At 34.8% G+C, this 19,346-nt stretch overlaps 1 protein-coding gene across 2 annotated transcripts in view; it reads left to right on the forward strand.

The window, feature by feature from the left end:
- The window catches only part of FCHSD2 (FCH and double SH3 domains 2), a 197,332-nt gene that overhangs the window by 160,392 nt on the left and 17,594 nt on the right, over window positions 1-19,346 (forward strand). For both annotated transcript variants that reach the window (XM_072969249.1, XM_006203362.4), the window contains exon 13: window positions 6,780-6,941. In XM_072969249.1, coding sequence (XP_072825350.1) covers window positions 6,780-6,941 — 162 coding nt within the window. The remainder of the gene's footprint in view (window positions 1-6,779; window positions 6,942-19,346) is intronic.

Consider the following 19,346-nt stretch of genomic DNA (forward strand, 5'->3'; position numbering starts at 1 on the left):
ATTTAATTAAACTTCTTTGATTTTATATTTATATCTTTTCTCATGTTAAAAATTTTGCTTCCTAATATTATCCTAATATTTTATTGCTATCCTGCAGTATATATTAAACAGTTTCAAAATTACAATACAAATATTCTTTAACTACTGAGTGCAATTTTTTTTTCTTTTTTTGATGCATTTTTTTTAAATTGAAGTATAGTCAGTTTACAATGTTGAGTCAATTTTTGGTAGACGGCATAATGTTTCAGTCATACATACACATACATAAATTCGTTTTCGTATCTTTTTCATTATAGGTTACTACAAGATACTGAATATAGTTCCCTGTGCTATACAGAGGAAATTTGTTGTTTTTCTATCTTATATATAGTAGTTAGTATCTGCAAATCTCGAACTCCCAATTTATCCCTACTCATCCCCCTTTTCCCCCTGGTAACCATAAATTTGTTTTTTATGTCTGTGAGTCAGTTTCTGTTTTGTAAATAAGTTCATTTGTATCTTTTTTTTTTTAAGATTCCACATATGAGTGATATCATATGGTGTTTTTCTCTTTCTTTCTGGCTTACTTCACTTAGAATGATGATCTTCAGGTCCATCCATGTTGCTGCAAATGGCATTATTTTGTTCTTTTTTATGGCTGAGTGATATTCCATTGTGAAAATAGTATCACAGCTTCTTTATCTATGGACATCTGTTGATGGACATGTATGTTGTTTCCGTGCCCTAGCTCTTGTAAATAGTGCTGCTATGAACATTGGGGTACATGTATCTCTTTAAATTAGAGTTCCCTCCAGATATATACCCAGGAGTGGGATTGCTGGATCATATGGTAACTCTGTCTTTAGTTTTTTGAGGAATCTCCATACTGTTTTCTATAATGGCTGCACCAAACTACGTTCCCACCAGCAGTGTAGAAGGGTTCCCTTTCCTCCACACCCTCTGCAGCATTTATCGTTTGTGGTCTTTTTAATCATGGCCATTCTGACGGATGTGAGGTGATACCTCATTGTAGTTTTGATGTACATTTCTCTGATAATTAGTGATGTTGAGCATTTTTTCATGTGCCTATAGGCCATTTGTATGTCTTCATTGAAGAATTGCTTGTTTAAGTCTTCTGCCCATTTTTGGATAGGGTTGTTTATTTTTTTCTTGTTAAGCTGTATGAACTGTTTATACATTCAGAAAATTAAGCCCTTGTACTGAGTGAAATTTAGAGTTTCTTTGAATTCTCTTTGAATGTAGAATATACCTCTACAAGGAAGGGTTTCTGCTTCTGGTAATAAGGGACTAGTTTATAACCTTTATTAGATAACAGTTATTAATCTGGGGTAAAAAATATTTAAAATGCCTATTTGATAGATGGGGAAATTACCTAAGACATAGAATAATTAGAGAGGAATTAGACTGTTCAAAGCACGGGACTATACTTGTTGATATTTACATTATGCATCTCTTTATGAAGGGCTGTACAACTAAAATTCAAGCAGAGAGCCTGAGTCTTACTGGCTTGAGCTTGGGTGTCAGGAAGTTCTCATATTTGCATGTAGATAACCATCCAAATCCTTGGCCAAACCTAAATACACATATGGAGCAGAAACTCTTAAGAACAGCAACAACTGGAAGGCAAAAAACTGAGCAGAAATTTCAGCTGTTGCTCATCACAGGGAAGCAATACTAAGTATTGGAAAACTGGAATCATTATATTAATTTCAGACAGGATGAGCAATATTAAGAATGATTCCTAATGATTAAAAATAAGGTTAGTTCATGGAAAACAGTATGGAGGTTTCTCAAAAAATCAGCAACCACTCCTGGGTATATATCCAAAAAAATCGAAAACAGTAATTTAAAATCATGTATGCATCCCAATGTTCATAGCAGCATTATTTACAATTGCCAAGATATGGAAGCAACTTAAGTGTCCATCAATAGATGAATGGATAAAGAAGATATAGGGTGTGTGTGTGTGTGTGTGTGTATGATAGAATACTAATACATAAAAAAAGCATGAAATTTTGTCATTTACAGCAACGTGGATGGACTTGAAGGGCATTACACTGAGTGAAATAAGTCTGACAGAGAAAGACAAATACTGTATGATATCACTTATATGTAAAATCTAAAAAGAACCCAACAAATTAGTGAATATAACTAATTAGAAAAGAAGAAGACTCACAGATACAGAGAATAAACTAGTGGTTACCAGTGATGGAGGGGCAATATAGGGGTGGAGAAGTGGGAGATACAAACTATTGGGTGTAAGATAAGCTCAAAGATATATTGTACAATGTGGGGAATATAGCCAGTATTTTGTAATAACTGGAAATGGAAAGTAACCTTTAAAATTGTATTAATTTTTTAAATTAAAATTAGAAAAGTAATAATTTTTTAAATAATATCATTTCATCAGGAAGGTATAACAATCCTAGATGTGTTTGTAAATAATAATAGAGCTATAAAATACCTGAAGCAGAAACTGACAGAACTGAATGAAGAAATAAACTCATCTACGATTGTAGTTGGAGATTTCAATCCTCCTTTCAGTAACTGATAGAATAAGGAACTAGAAAATTGGTAAGGATATAGAATACTTGAATAACACTATCAGCCAACTTTACTTGTTCGCATTTATAGAATACTCCTCTCCACAAGAGTAGAATATATGTTCTTTTAAAGTAGGCATGGAATATTCACCAAGAGTATATACTGTACCATAAACCAGTTTCAGTAAATTCAAAAGAATAAATACTATGCAGATTATGTTCTCTGACCCTTCAGAGTTAAATTGGAAATCAGTCAGAAAGAGACCTGGAAAATTCCCAGGTATTTGGAAATTAAATTATTTAAACAGAATTATCTGTTGCTCCCTTAAAAAAAAAATACCTGGCCTTATGGCAGAAACAACAGTGATTTATTATCTCTCATCATTCTAGGTGTTGAATGTGTAGTTCTTCTGCAGGTTTTGCCTGAGATTACTCAAGGAGCTCCTTTCAGCCAGAGGGTCTGCTAGAGGGCTAGGCCTTTTTCCCATATGGTCCTTCATCCTCAAATAGGCTGAACTGGTAGAGGCACATTCCAAGAAATCAAGTCCTAGTAGCACTCTTATCAAACTTCTGCTTCCATCAAATTTCCATATGTTCCATTGACCAAAGAAAATAATATGGACAAGGCTAGAATCAATGTGGGAAGGGGCTACATGGAGACTCCCGTGTTTCAGTGGGGAAAGCAGTTTACCACAATTGATATGACCTTAAAGTTAAATCACTTTTCTCATCTATGAAGTAGAGTTTATTATATTCATCCCCAGAGTTGTTGTGTGGAATAAATGAAATAGTATAATCATATAGTACCTAGTACATATGATAAAAAATGGTTTGAGGTGTGTTTTTTTTTTAAGATACCAAAGATAATTTAGAGTAGCAAGTATATTATCTACATTATTTATTTCCTACTATATGCAAAGCATTGACCTAAATAGTAGACACAGTCCTTATCTTTAGAGAAATGTCATTTTGAAGGTAAGTTAACTAAGTCCAAATGAGGTTTACAGACTTTATAACTGTCAAAAAGTTTCATAAATTCAGGTCTGGGTTGACACTTTGATATGCTTATTTGTTCAACTTCATATTAAAATTGGTTAACTGACAGTGTTAATACGCCAAGTTTATGTATCCTGAAAGATCTGATTTTTCAAAACATCATTTTTAAAAGCTCTATCTCTTTACAAGTTCTAAAAATGATTTGATCAGACAGTATCTGGAATGCCATCAAGTTACAGAGAGCTATGCTCTCCAGAATTTTAATCAATTGGCAGGTCATCAAAATTCGTTTGAAAACACTGGAAAATTCTGCTTTTAAATAGTTGTTAAAATATAAACAGTTGGAACTCTAAAGGAAAGCTAGCAATGTTTGTTCTGGAACTGTAGTCTAAAAAATATAAATTTGCAAATACCGTGTTCATCACTTGTTCGGTAAAATACTAATAAAAAATAAATCTTACGAGAACCAGGTTACTTGATATTGAGAAAATAGAATATACTGATCTCTCTCTTTTCTTTGTTTCTTCGTGTCCGCAGTTAAATGACTGGCATTTATAATTTCCAAGAAAGGGTATGTTGGTCCACTCATTTTTAAAACACATTTCACTGCCTGTATTAGTTTAAAATGCATACTAGAATAATGCTGAGACAACTCGATATCCATATGCAGAAGAATGTAGCTGGACCCTCGCTTCACACCATATACAGAAATTAACTCAAAATGATCAAATACCCAAATGTAACTCCTAAATCTATAAAACTCTTACAAGAAACCATAGGGATAAGTCTTTGTGACCTTGGGTTTATTTCCCAGATATGACACCAAAAATCCAAGCAACAAAAGAGAAAAATAGATAAATTCAACTTAATAAAAATTTAAAAACATTTATGCTTCACAAGACACTATCAAGAAAGTTAAAGACAACCCACAGAATGGGAAAAAATATTTGCAAATTATGCATTTGATAGGAACTTTTATCTAGAAAACAAAAACTCTTACAATAAAGAGACAAAGGTAAAAATAAATAAATAAATAAAAAGACAACCCAATTTAAAAATGGGCCAAGGTTCCGAATAGACATTTCTCCTGAAGAAGATATACAAATGATCAATAAGCATATGAAAAGATGCTTGACATCATTAGTCATCAGGGAAATACAAATCAAAGCCATAATGAGATGCCACTTCACACCCACTAGGAGGACTAGAATCACAAAGGGCATACATTAACAGGTGTTCACCAGGATGTGAAGAAGTGGTAACCCTCATACCCTGTTGGTAGGGTTATCAAATGAGGCAGCTGCTTTGGAAAATAGTCTGACATTTGCTGTAATAATTTAAACATACCAGTACTTTATGACTAGGTATATATCTGAGAGAAATAAAAACACATACCTACACAAAAACTTGTACGTTAATGTTTCTAGCAACATTATTCATATTAGCTGAAAAATGGAAACAACCCAGATGTCTATCAACTGACAAATGGATAAACAAAATGTGTTACATCTATACAGTATCCATAAAAAGGAATGAAATACTGATACATGTTACAATATGGATGAACCTTGAAAACATTACGCTAAGTGAAAGAAGCCAGACAAAAGATCATATATTGTCTTTATATTAAATGTTCAGAATAGGCAAATCTATAGAAAGAGAAAGATTAGTGGTTGCCAGAATCTACAGGGAGTAAGGAATAACGGAGCAATAGCTAAAGGATATGTGGTTTCTTTTGGAGGTGATTAAAATATTCTAAAATTGACTGTGGTAATAGTTGTACATATCTGTGCATATACTATAAGTCAATTGTATTATACACTTTAAATGGATGAATTGTATAGTATATGAGTTTTATCTCAGTAAAGTTGTTGCCAAAAAAAATTACTAGAAGAATAAGATTTTTACAAGACTGTTTTCCAAATTGTGTGCCTCCAAGCAAAAAATCTAATACTTTATATAAAGGTCTATACGATATCCAAAACCAATGAATTGTATACTTTAAAATGATTAAGACGGTGAATTTTGTGTAATGTAAATTTTATCTCACTTTAAGATCTCAGAAGTACAAAAATAAATTCAGCAATGAGAGCTCAGGGAAACAAGTCAGAGCTCAGATCCTTTTTGAGACCAGCTCCCTCAGCTGAGAATTCAGAGAGTAATCAAAATTGCATACCAGAAGGGCTCAGTGAGCACATTGCTTTGTCCGGGAGTTCCACGGAAGGCCATCAAATGAAGGTCCTCAGAATTATCTCAGTGGAGCCTTCAAATGTTGAAAGAAAAGACCATCATCCTAATATGAGGAACAATGAAGCTGCTAAAACAAAAAGAATGATACTTTAAAAATACAGTGAACAAAGCCATCTGATATGTAAGATTTTGAGAAGTGTGGATTTCAAGGATTGGCGGATTTTCAAAACTGAAAATGTTTTACCTATGAGCTCAGTTTTAACTGTGGTGTATAGAGATGGGTGGACTGTGGGAAGCAGGAGTGGAAGCTTGACTGCTGATGCTTACTGGAGTGAGGCTGTGGTTGACTGGCTGCCCTGCAGAAGCATGGGGCTGTCACTGATTGACTCAGAGGCTTGGCTGTTGAAGCAGAGCAGTTGCTGTTTGATTGGGACAGGTTTAAACTGGTTCTATGGTTACTTGCTCATGGCTTGGAACAAGAGCCAAAGAACAGACATTCTTTCCGTTTCTTCAGTTTGGACAATAGGAGCTATTCTCAGTTTCTGCTGTTTCTGACAGTTGCATCATAATTTAATTTAAAATCTTTACTCAGCAGACAGTCAGGAATCATGGAAGTTTTTAAGCAGGGGAGTGACTGATGAGATCTTTTGTAGACTTGTAAAAGATAGATTATAGGGGAGAAGGAAGAGTCCAGGAGATGGGTTAGAAGGCTGCTGAAAATGCTAAATTTTAGGGTGTTCTGAGGCATAGCCCTTATTAAGAGGAAAAGAAAGTAGACTTTATGGTGCATTAATATCTTCCTATTCAGAAGTTGTATTTGATGTGTATTGTCAAAGTGCGAGTGTGCCTTTTGCCATTGTCAGCAGGCTCTGATTCCCGTTCTTGTGTCCCCCTCCCACAGTCTTCCCCTCTCCCTCTCTCCAAGTGAACAATTAATTAATATCTATTTGTGAATACCAAGATTGTTCTAATTAATAAATCAGGAATAACTAAACAATCTATTTGAGAAAAAGAAGTTTTGATTTCTGACTATTTTCTCTGTTTTCTTAGATAATTAAGTTGAAAGCTGAAGCCCGGCTGGACCTACTAAAGCAAATCGGTGTTTCTGTGGACACATGGCTAAAGAGTGCAATGAACCAAGTGATGGAAGAGCTGGAAAGTGAGCGATGGGCCCGCCTTCCTGCAGTGACCAATAATGGAACCTTGCACTCGGTATGGTTTCTCTTCTTAGATGTGATGGGCCGACTTTCATCGAAGGATACTTTTCTTTGATTATGTAGCCAAACTTGATAATAGCCAAAATTTTAAAGAAAAAATAATAGTTTTGCTTGGTTTTTTTTTTCCTTTAGTCTGTCACTAAGTGAGTTAAACAGTGCAGGAAAGAAAGAAGGATGAAAAATAGCACTTTTTAAAAATGTGAAGTGAAGAGTATACTATCACTAGTAAGCTTATCATTATCTCCATTCATGAAGTAGATATGTTGCTTATCTGAAAGTAGCAGAATAAAGTTTTAATCGAGTGTTTTCAGAGTTCTCAGAGGTCTTCTTCTGTATAAATGAGAATAAACATCCAGAGAGTTGTAAACACTCTTAAAGGAGGGAAAGGAATACTCTTATTCTGTGGCTTAGTCTTTTCAGTTCACAAGGGCTGTCACACTCTGCTCACAGTATCTTTCATCAGGGAGACAGTGCTGCAGGTATAGTTTTACAAACAAGGCTAGAACTCAAGCTAAAGTTTTCTTACTTCAAGTCCAAGGCTTTTTCCACTCTGATGTCATCCAGTTCAACCTTAGTTTTTCATCCTGAAGATCTGAGTATCAGAAAAGTTCAGTGATTTGCCTGATATTACATGGGTAGATATATGATGCCTAGCTGGTCAGATTGAAATATTTTCTGCTGCTGTCTCTCTACCACTCTGTCTCATCCAGTTTATTTCCTTATGGCATTTATTACAATCTGTACTTGTCTTCTTGACTTGTTTTCTTTTGTTTATTGTCTATCTTCCTCTCTGGAATGTAATTTCTTTGTCTTCCTTGTTCAGTGCTCTGCACAGCAAAGTGCCTGGCACAGTAGGTACTCAATAAATATCTGTTGAAGAATGCAGTGGATTAATGGATAGACAGATAGATGGAATAGTAGTAGCAAACTAAAAGCTAAAATTCTATAATCTCCCAACTTCCCATTATATTCATAGTGCCTCTTCAATGCTTATGCCCTTCAGATAAAAGGAATCCTTGCTAGAGAATTTGGCTAAAGTCTAAGAACATTCCTGGAAGGTTTGTCAATTTTTTCACATATCTGATTTTCTAATGAGATATACTTGCACATTTAAAAAGGATTGTGTGTGGGTGTGCATTTTAAGGAAAAACAATCTGTTGAAGGTTTATTTTTATTTCACTATTAATGGTAATTCAACTGGGGAAAACAGGCACATACTACCCATCTGACTTTGGGGTTAAAAGAGTTTGCCCTGTTTCCAGTACAACAGAGTTGCTCTGTGTCATGGAATGTCTCTTCCTGCTGGATATTTTAAAAGTCATAACTTTCATCTACTTCAGGTTATCCTGTTAAACAGAACTTATGATGATAGCAATTTATTTCCAGGCACATACTTGCTTTTAGCTTCTTCAGCAGTACTGTTGGGAACCAATTATACCCATGATTTTTTTCAGGCTAGTACCTTTTCTAACTAAATCAACTGGGCAGGCATTTACCACCTATATGCCTACTTCCTAGACATATCGGAGATGAACAAGACTTGGTGTCTCTCCTCAAAGAGGTTGCAAGCTGGTAGAGCAGACAAACCTTTATGGATTTTTTTTTTTGGTGGGGGGAGGTAATTTGATTGATTGATTCTTAGAGGAGGTAGTGGGCATTGAACCCAGGACCTCATGCATGTTAAGCATGCGCTCTACCACTTGAGCTATACCCTCCCCTACCCTTTATGGATCTTAATGATACATGGCAGTGTATGACTGGGCTATTGTGTAGCAAACTCAAAATTGCTAACTCTTAACTCATCAACGCACCTTGGAAAAAGACTTTTCTCTGGGTTTCGGAGATCCTAAGATCTCCTTCAACTCTAAAAATCAAGTAATTTTGTGAAATGCTGTCAGTAAAGCTTAATAGATCTCATTTTATTGCACTTCACTTTACTGAGCTTCACAGATAATTACATTTTTCACAAATTGAATGTTTGTGGCAACCCTGCATTGAACAAGTCTATTTGAACACTATTTTTCTAACAGCATTTGCTCACTTTGTGTCTCTGTCACATTTTGGTGATTCTCACAGTATTTTAAACTTTTTCATTATTATTATATTTGTTTTAGTAATCTGTGGTATTACTGTTGTACTGTTTTGGGGTGCCATGAATTGCGCTCATTAAAAGACAACAAACTTAATTGATAAATATTGTGTGTGTTCTGACTGCTCCACCAACCAGCCATTCCCCCTCTCTCTCCCTCTCCTCTGGCCTCCCTGTTCCCTGAGATGCAGCAATATTGAAATGAGGCCAATTAATAACCTACAAAGTGTTCAAGTGAAAGGAAGAATTGCACATCTCTCAGTTTAATTCAAAAGCTAGAAATGATTAAGCTTAGGGAGGAAAGCATGTCAAAAGCCGAGATAGGCTGAAAGCTAGGCCTCTTGAGCCAATTAGCCATGTTGTGAATGCAAAGGAAAGGTTCTTGAAGGAAATTGAAAGTGCTGCTCCAGTGAATACATGAATGATAAGCAAAACAGCCTTATGACTGATAGGGAGGAGGTTTTAGTGTTCTGGGTAGAAAATCAAACCAACCACAACATTCACTTGAGCCAAAGCAAGGCCCTAAATCTCTTCAGTTCTCTGAAGGCTGAGAGAGGTGAGGAAGCTGAAGAAAAATTTGAAGCTAGCAGTGGTTGGTTCATGAGGTTTAAGGAAAAAAAAAAAAACTGTCTCCATAGCATAAAAGTACAAGGTGTAGCAGCAAGTGCTGGTGTAGAAGCTGCAGCCAGTTATCCAGAAGATCTAGCTGAGATCATTAATGATGGCAGCTACACTAAACAATAGGTTTTCAGTGTAGATACACCAGCCTTGGGAAGCATGCCTCTAGGACTTTCACAGCTAGAAAGGAGAAGTCAACACCTGGCTTCAAAGCTTCAAAGGACAGGCTGACTCTCCTGTTACGGGCTAATGAAGTTGGTGACTTTAAGTTGAAGCCAGTGTTCATTTACCTTTCCAAAAATCCTAAGGCCCTTAATAGTTATGCTTAATCTACTCTGCCTGTGCTGTATAAATGGAACAACAAAGCCTGGATGACAGTACATCTGTTTACAACATGGTTTTCTGAATATTTTAAGCCCACTGTTGAGTCCTACTGTTCAGAGAAGAAAGGTTTTCTTTCAAAATATATACTCATTGACAGTGCACCTGGTCACTTAAGAGCTTTGATGGAAATGTACAAGATTCATGTTGTTTTCATGACTGCTAGCACAGCATCCATTCTGTAGCCCATGGATCAAGGAGTAATTTTGATGTTCGATTCTTACAATTTAAGAAATACATTTTATAAGTCTGTAGCTGCCATAAATAGTGATTTCTCTGATGGATCTGGGCAAAGTCAATTGAAAACCTTCTGGAAAGGATTCACCATCCTAGATGCCATTTAGGACATTCGTAATTCATGAGAAGAGGTCAAAATATCAACATGAACAGGAGTTTGGAAGAAGTTGATTCCAACCCTCACACATGACTTTGAGGAATTCAAGACTTCAGTGGAGGAAGTAACTGCAGATGTGGTGGAAATAGCAAGAGAACTAGAATTAGAAGTGGAGCCTAAAGATGTGACTGAATTGCTGCAATCTCATCATAAAACTTTAACGGATTAAGAGTTGCTTCTTCTGGATGAGCAAAGAAAGTAGTTTCTTGAGGTGGAATCTGCTTCTTGTGAAGGTGCTGTGAGGATTATCGATATGACAGCAGAAGATTTAGAGTTAGTTGATAAAGCAGTGGTAGGGTTTGAGAAGACTACTCCAGTTCTGAAAGAAGTTCCACGTGGGTAAAATGCTATCAAATAGCACTGCATACTACAGAGAAATTATTTGTGAGAGGAAGAGTCAATCAGTGCAGCAAACTTCATTGTCTTATTTTAAGAAATTGCCACAACTACCCAACCTTCAGCAAGCACCACCCTGACCGGTCAGCAGCCATCAACATTCCAAGCAAAAGACCCTTTTACTAACAAAGATTATGACTCTCAGAAGACTCTGATGATGGTTAGTGTTTTTTGGCAATAAAGTGTTTCTTAATTAGGGTATGTACATTATTTTTTTAGGCATAATACTATTGTATGCTAAATAACGACAGTAAATACAACTTTTATGTGCACTGGGAAACCAAAAAATTCATGTGACTCACTTTATTGGAATAATCTCTTCATCACAATGGTGTGGAACCAAACCCACAATATCTCCAAGGTATGCTGTACCAGCTAAAAAAATAGGAAAGAAGTTTGCCCCATGAAGGAAATGTCATTTGAGATAATTCTTGAGGAATTTTAACAGGGAAAAAAGAAGAGCTTCAGGGTGTGAAGGAAGAAAATTATGATGTCCCTAGTACGGTGTCTGGCAGTGAGTAGTACAGTCTGGTGGTGTTGAATAAATTGGGTATTTTTAACAACTGTCACAGAACATCAGATCACCTAGAGACATATCTGTGAAAGGAGCATTTTGCATTCCCATTCCACTCTTTTCTTCCCTTTAGTCACTCTTACGGAGCCTGTGTCTTCCAACTTTCAGCTGAGGAATATATTTTGTGGAAGTTCTATTAACAATATAAATAAAAGAAAGATGTAGGCACAAAATAGCTTAATGAAGTCCCAATATTTATTTAGCCTTATTTTAAATAACAGCCTGAAATAATATAGAGGGAGTTGTATCTCTTCACACTGACAGCTGGCTAGGAGCACAGAGCAGAAATACACGTTCTGGGGGCCAAATTATTTCTTCCATCATAGATGCCAACAAAAGCATTAGTCATCAGGTTTAAAATTCCTTTCCATCTGGAAAATATGGTTAATACTACTGTTAGACATTATCAGTGTAAATAAAGTGCCTCATAGAAGATAAATGTTCTTCAAATGTACCATAGAATGTACTTATAGAATAAGGAAGGAACTAAATTTACTTGAGTATTAACTCTTTGCCTTCTGTATTATGCTGGAGTACAGAATATAGGACTGAGAAGAAAAAAAATCACAGAAATTAGCAACATTTTTTCAAAAGGAGAGGATTCTGATATAATTATTCAATTGATGGTTAACCAGAGCCTACATACAGCTTCCTATGATTGGATTGCTGCCAGTGATCCAGTCACGCCTTCTGTCTATCATCCCTCCCTTCTCTTATTTTCTTGCCTCCTCTTACTCAAAAACCCATACCTAGTTTACAACCTAATTTTTAAATTATATTAATTTTAAAATAGAAAAGTTATGTAACTAGATAACAAAAAAATTAGAAAGTATGGTTAAGAAAAAAATGACCAAAAGCTCCATCCTTATAACACCACTGTTAGCAATTTGATGTAATTCCCTCCTTTTTCTACTATTCCTTTTTTAAACATATTTATCATAATAAAGGTAATTTTGTATGTTTTTTTATCTAGCATTCCATATTGTGGGATGATCTTCATAATCATCTTGTTTGTGTCTGTATGGAATTCCATCAGGAATGTGTTCACTTAACTGTTCTCTTTAGGTTTAATATTTAAATTGCCTCCAGATATTCTAAATAATAATCTTAAAAACATTTGTATACGTATTTCTTTTTTTCATACTTGGGGTTTTTTCTGTAATATAGATTCTTAGAAGTAGAATTACTGGGTCAGAGATTCTTTGTTTGAGATTAGTTCATTTTTGTTCTTTTTTCCTCCTAGATTCTCAAGCTATAGCTGACAGTTTTTACATGACTTTCTTGTGTTTAGCCACTTCCCCAAACTGCTATACAAAGGCACCGTGACATATACTCTGTTGTAAAGCCTCTCTAAGAATATGAGCATTTTGCAAAGTTGCATAGAAGTAAATTCTAACTCCACTCATTATAAAGACCATGCTGAATATGTGTTTGAAAGGCAATATTAAAGATTTCTTTAGGATGGTAATTCGGTTCCCATCTGCCTCAGTAATGCCTTACACTCCTTGCATCCAGTGGGTTTTGTATTTGAAATACGAAAATCTGTTGACTTGAGCTAAATCCCAAAGAAAAAGAAACAGTGGGTTTTTGTAATGAAATAAATGTAAACTGTAGAAGATAATGGAATGTAACTGCAGAAATTTTCATTCACTTTTATATTTACAGTATTTCCAAATGTGCAGTGGTCTTTTTATTGGACTAAACTCCATACTCAAAATGCCAATAGTTTTTTTTTGACATTTTTTTATTGAGTTATAGTCATTTTACAATGTGTCAAATTCCAGTGTAGAGCACAATTTTTCAGTTATACATGAACATACATACATTCATTGTCACATTCTCTTTCACTATGAGCCACCACAAGATCCTGTATATTCAAAATGCCAATAGTTTTTAATGAAACTGACATTTCCGATTCCTAGTAGGATCAGTTTAATTCAATTCAGTAAGCATGTATTGAGCCTACACTGCTCATGAGACCCTTTGCTGGGTGCTGGGAATTACCTAGCTGCATATAATGTCTGTTGAGTTGGTGTCTACAGATTGAGAGAACTAGTCTCACTGACAGCCAAGACCAAAGATGGGCATTGAAAAGATGTAGAGAATTTTACTTCTAGGAGAAGTGTCTCTAGCTGTATCATGTTCTTTTACTTCCTGCACAGCCATAACAAATGCGTGACACAGATCCTTATACATAGTACATGTTCAGAAAGATTCATCTGAACCTGAAGATAAGCAGTTTACTCCAGTTCTACCATCCACAAAGCTTAAAATACTACCAAAAGGAGGGAATTCACATTGGTAAAGCATCTATTCTGTACGAGGTACTGTCAGGCACATTCATACATTATTTCAGTTAATGATCACAACAGTCCTGAATGTATTACAGACAAGAAGATAGACTTGGAAGAATTAACTATCTCTCCTGACGGCACATAGCTAGTAAGTGGAGAGAGCTGGAGTTAGAATTCAGATATATGTGCCTCTAAAGGCCTGCTCTTTAGCATACTTTCTTACTCTGTGGATGACCCTTTTATTCCTTTAACCTTTATCATGATTCATTTCCATTGCTATTCATTTTTTTCCCTTTAAGCTCTGTTGAATCATCATTGACTGTCCTGTTTTTAATGTAATTAATGGTCTTACAGCATCTTGAAATACTATGTGACCAGTTGTCATTAAAGTTTCCAAGCTTTACAAGGTAGATGCTGAAGTTTAAAAAAAAAAAATTCATCTTCCGCGCTTCTTCAGTAGCTAGTCTCAATAATTATCCTGTAAAATTATAGTTAAATTTAAATATAACCTTTCAATGAAAGGAATGGATTCTGGATCCATGAATTTTCTGTGCATGGGTTTTCTTTTGATGGAAAATCAAAGTGTTCTATCAAAAATAAAAAATCCCAAGCTCTACTGATATTTTTTGACTGTTTCGCTGAAATATAATTGACATACAATAGACTACATGTATTTAAAAGTGTACACTTTGCTTTATCTGGCTTCTTTCACTTAGCATGATTATTTTGAGAATCATCCATGTTGTTGCATGTCTCAGTACTTAGTTTAATTGCTGAGTAGTATTCTGTTGTATGAACATACCACAATTTGTTTATCCATTCACCTGACGATGGGCATTTGAATTGTTTGGGGCTATTACAAGTAAAACTGCTATGAATATATGTTTTGGCTGGGTCATCTGGGGGCTATATGTTTAACATTGTAGGAAACCGTCAGGCTGTTTTCCAAAGCAGGTGGTTGTACCATTTTACATTCCCATCAATAGAGTACTAGTGTTCCAGTTGTTCCACAACTGTGCCAACACTTAGTTTGGTCGATCTTTCTTTTTTTTTTTTTTTGGTAGTGTAGTCCATTTACAATGTTGTGTCAATTCTAGTGTACAACATAATGTTTCAGTCATACGTATATTCATTTTCATATTCTTTTTCATTATAGATTACTGCAAGATATTGAATATAGTTCCCTGTGCTATACAAAAGAAACTTGTTTTTTATCTATTTCATGTAAAGTAGTTAGTATCTGCAAATCTCAAACTCCCAACTTATCCCTTCCCATCCCCTTCCCCTCCTGGTAACCTGATCGATCTTTTCAATTTTAGATATTCTAATAGGTATGCATTAGATAGTAGTGTATCATTGTAGTTCTAATTTGCATTTCACTAATAATGTTGAGCATCTTTTCATATGCTTATTTGCCTCTGTGTATATTCTTCAGTGAAGTGTCTGTGCAGATCTTTCAAACAAATTTTATTAGGTTGTTTGTTTTCTTTTTATTGAGTTTTGAGAGTTTTGTTATATTCTGGATACAAATCCTTTATCAGATATATGACTTAACGTGATTTTCTCCCAGTCTGTAGCTTTTTTTTTTGGTCTTCTTAACAGTGTCTTTCAAAGAGCAGAAATTTTTAATTTTGATGAAATCCAACTTATTTTTTTTCTTTTATGGATCACACTTTGGTATGATAGCTAATAAATCTTTGCCTAAGCCAAAGTCATAAAGATTTTCTCCTGTGTTTTCTTCTGGAAGTTTTATAGTTTTAGGTTTTACATTTAAATCTGATTCAGTGTGAGTTAAATAAGAAGAGTGAGTAAAAGTTCTTTTTTGTTGTTGTTGAGAAGACTGTCCATTCTCCACTGAATTGCCTTCACATCTTTGTCAAAAATTAACTAACCATGTATGTGTGGCTCTATTTTTGGACTTCCTGTTCTGTCGCACTGATCTATTTATCTAGCTTGATGACTGTGCTACTCTGTATGAATTATTGTAACTTTAAAGTCCTGAAGTCAATTAGTGTAAATCTTCCAGTTTTCTTCTTTTTCAAAGTTGTTTTGGATATTCTCTTTCCTTTGCATTTCCATATGAATTTTAAAATCACTTTTCTACCGGAAAACCTACCAGGATTTTTTCAGTAGGATTGCAGTGAATCTGTGGACCAGTTTGAAGACATTTGACATCTTAACAATATTGAGTCTTTCAATTGTCTTTTATTTCTCTCAGCAGTATTTTGTAGTTTTCAGTACATAGGTCTTGCACATCTTTTGTCAGACTTATGTCTAGTTCATAGTTTTTTATGCTACTGTAATGATTTTTTTATTTCAATTTCCAATTGTTCATTGCTAACATATAGAAATAGTTGATCTTTGTATATTGATTTTCTATCCTACAACATTGCTAATTAGTTTATTAGTTTTTGTAGCTTTTATGGAGATTTTCTATACAAATAATCATGTCACCTATATATAAAGATAGTTTTACTTCTTCCTTTCCAGTTTAGATGCCTTCTTTTTCCTTCCATGATCCCCTTTTTCCTCCTTACTTAACAACTGCAGTCTAGTACAATGCTGGAATAGAAGTGGTGAGAACCAACAGATGCTCTTGGCTTGTTCCCGAACTTTAGGGAAAGCATTTGATCTTTCACCATTAAGTGTGATGTTCACAGTAGAACTTTTGCAGATGCCTTTTACCATGTCAAGGAAGTTTTCTCTATTTTTATTTAGTTTGCTGATAGAAATGGATGTTGGATCTTGTCAAATGATTTTTTTTTCTTTTTTAGTTTGTTAGTACGGTGAAGTGCATTGATGATTTTTCAGATATTAAACCAATTTCACATTCTTGATGAATTCCACTGGATCATGATATATTATCCTTTTTATATGTTGATTGGAATTGACTTGTTTAAATTTTGGTAAGCATTTTTATATCTCTATATATGGCAGATACTTTATAGTTTTCTTATAATGTTTTTTCTGGTTTTGGTATAATGAATATCTCATAAAATAATTTGAAAAAATATCCTTTCCTCTTCAATTTTCTGAAAGCTTATGTAGAATTTTTTTCCTTCCTTAAATTTTTGGTAGACTTCACCAGAACAGTTACCTCGGCCTGGAGGGTTTTTTGGTTTTTTTTTTTTTTGGTGGGAGTTTTTTATACAACAAATTCAATTTCTTTAATAGATATAGGGTTATTCAAGTTAGTCTTCTTGAGTGGGCTTTGATCATTTGTGTCTTTCAAGAAATTTGTCAATTCCATCTGAGTTGCCAAATTTATTAGCATAAAGTTGTTCGTAATATTTTTATTATTCTTTGGTTGTCTGGAGAATCTATAATGGCATCACTTTTCTTATTCCTGATATTGGTTATTTGTGTCTCTTTTTTCCCCTGATCATCCTGCTAGAGGTTTATCAATTTGAGGTATCTTCACAAAAAAACCCAGCTTTTTATTTCACTGACTTTTTCCCTGTTTTTTGTTTTGTTTTCTATTTTATTGATTTCTGCTATAGTTTTTATTATTTCCTGTATTCTGATTAGTTTGCACTTAATTTGCTCTTTCCTGATTTTTTTAACGTGGAAGCCAAGGTCATTGATGTGAGACTTTCCTTCTTTTCCAATATAGGCATTTGGTGCTAAACATTTCCTTCTACGTGTTGCTTAAGCTCCACCACACAAATTCAGATACATTGTGTTATTATTTTCATTCAGTTTTAAATATTTTCTAATTGGCCATTTAAATTCTTCTTTGATTCATGGGTTGTTTTGAAGTGTTGTTGAGTTTCCAAATATTGGAGGGTTTTACAGATATCTTTTTATTATTGATTTCTAATTTATTTCCATTGTGGTCAGACAACATACTTGAATTTATTGACCTACTTTAAAAGTAAATACACTTTAAATTTATTGACACTTGTTTTGTGGCCCAGTATATAGTATATCTTGGTAAATATTCCATGTGTACTTGAAAAGAATGTATAATCTGCTGTTGCTAGGTGTTATGTTCTGTAAATGTCAGTTAAGTCAAGTTGGTTTATAGTGTTATTTAAGTCTTCCATATCCTTATTGATTTTCTGAGTTCTCTACCTGGTACCTTGTGCCTTATGAGGTTTTCCACTCTGTTAAGAAGAAACAGGAAATACTTCCAGGCTGATGTGAGCACTGAGGATTTTTCCTGCTAATCCTTTGGGTGGTTCTATCACTGGCTTCAGATAGTTCTTGATGTACATGTGCGGGTTAGTACTTAACTGAAGACTTGCGGGGGACCCTCTGCAGATTTCCAGAGTTCTCTCTATGCATTTCTCTCTCCTGCATTACTCTTCCCTGCGTACTCTAGCCACTCTGGCCTTCCTGTATTTCCAGTTCCGTATCCTCAGTTCACGGAGACCATTATCTTCTGCCTGGGTCCACTCCTGCTGTATCTCAGCCTGGAAACTTTCTTCAGACAGTGAGTTGGGGAAATTGTTTCCCATCCTCCAGGGATCGCTGACCTTTTTCACATGATGTCCACTGTCTTGAAAACTTGTTCTCTCATATATGTTGAACAGTGTTTTAGTTGTTTATGGAAGAAATGTAAATCTAATCACTGATATTCCATCTTGCCTGAAAACAGAAATCCACTTTGCTGATATTTTCAACATCATCTTTTATAATATACTTGTGTTGTATTTGGAATGATATTCACTGTGATCGCTTCTCTGCCTAGATGGAATTCAGAGTTTCTGCTACCCAGTTATAGGGAGCTGCCTTCCTCTTTGTTGGATTTCACCAGGTTTTTTAATCTAGATTCTCCTTTCCTCATAAAAACAAGAATATATTAAGTATCTCCTATGTACCAAGCATGTATTAGGGGTTTAAATGTGTTACCTCACTTAATCCTTATCATGACTTTGTTAAGAAGTAAGAGGTAAAGAGGTAATTGAAATTGGGAAGTTAAATAATTTTCCCAAAGCCATATAGCAAGTAAATGTCATTGTCAGCATTCAGACCCAAGTCTGTCGGATCCAAGGACCATAAAGCTGATGAAGCCCTTCAGAGGTAATTTTGCTGAGTACAAGGGGACGGCTACTAAAACCAACTCAGGAAGGTTCTGCTTATCTGTCCTTGCAATAAGAGTAAGCAGTTTACATCTAAGAAAGGAAAAATGTTAGTACAGCTAGAAAGAATAGTTTTAACTAAAGTTCTATCAGGTGACAGGAAGGAAAAGGGATAAGTGAGCAGTTGTTAAGAAACAGGAAGAATATGATTTTAGAAATGCTGGGTCAAGAAAACATTGCAACAGTTAAGTTACGAGGGTGGAAAAGGAAAAAGGAAGAAATTGTTCTGAAATGACATGCTTTGCAAAGCTATGCATGAGCAATGCAAGAGCATGTGACAGTGACCCTTATTGCTGTCACTGCAATCTTTCATTCCCTTCTGTGAGAATCAAAAAATGAACTGAAAATAAAAGAGAAAGAAAGGGATGTTTAGTATCAAACAGCATTGCCAATATAAAATGTTTTGGATTGATTCCCAGTGCCAAAGCACAGTATATATTAACATTCCTTATACTGTATTTTTGGAACTTGTTCTACCCACATTAGCTTTAATTTTAATTTTTATAGATGTATGGGTGTTTTGTTTTGTTTCTCGTAATGCCTATAGTTTTTTTAATGTCTGTAATCTTT

The sequence above is a fragment of the Vicugna pacos genome, chromosome 10, assembly GCF_048564905.1.
Source record: "Vicugna pacos chromosome 10, VicPac4, whole genome shotgun sequence".
Taxonomy (NCBI): domain Eukaryota; kingdom Metazoa; phylum Chordata; class Mammalia; order Artiodactyla; family Camelidae; genus Vicugna; species Vicugna pacos.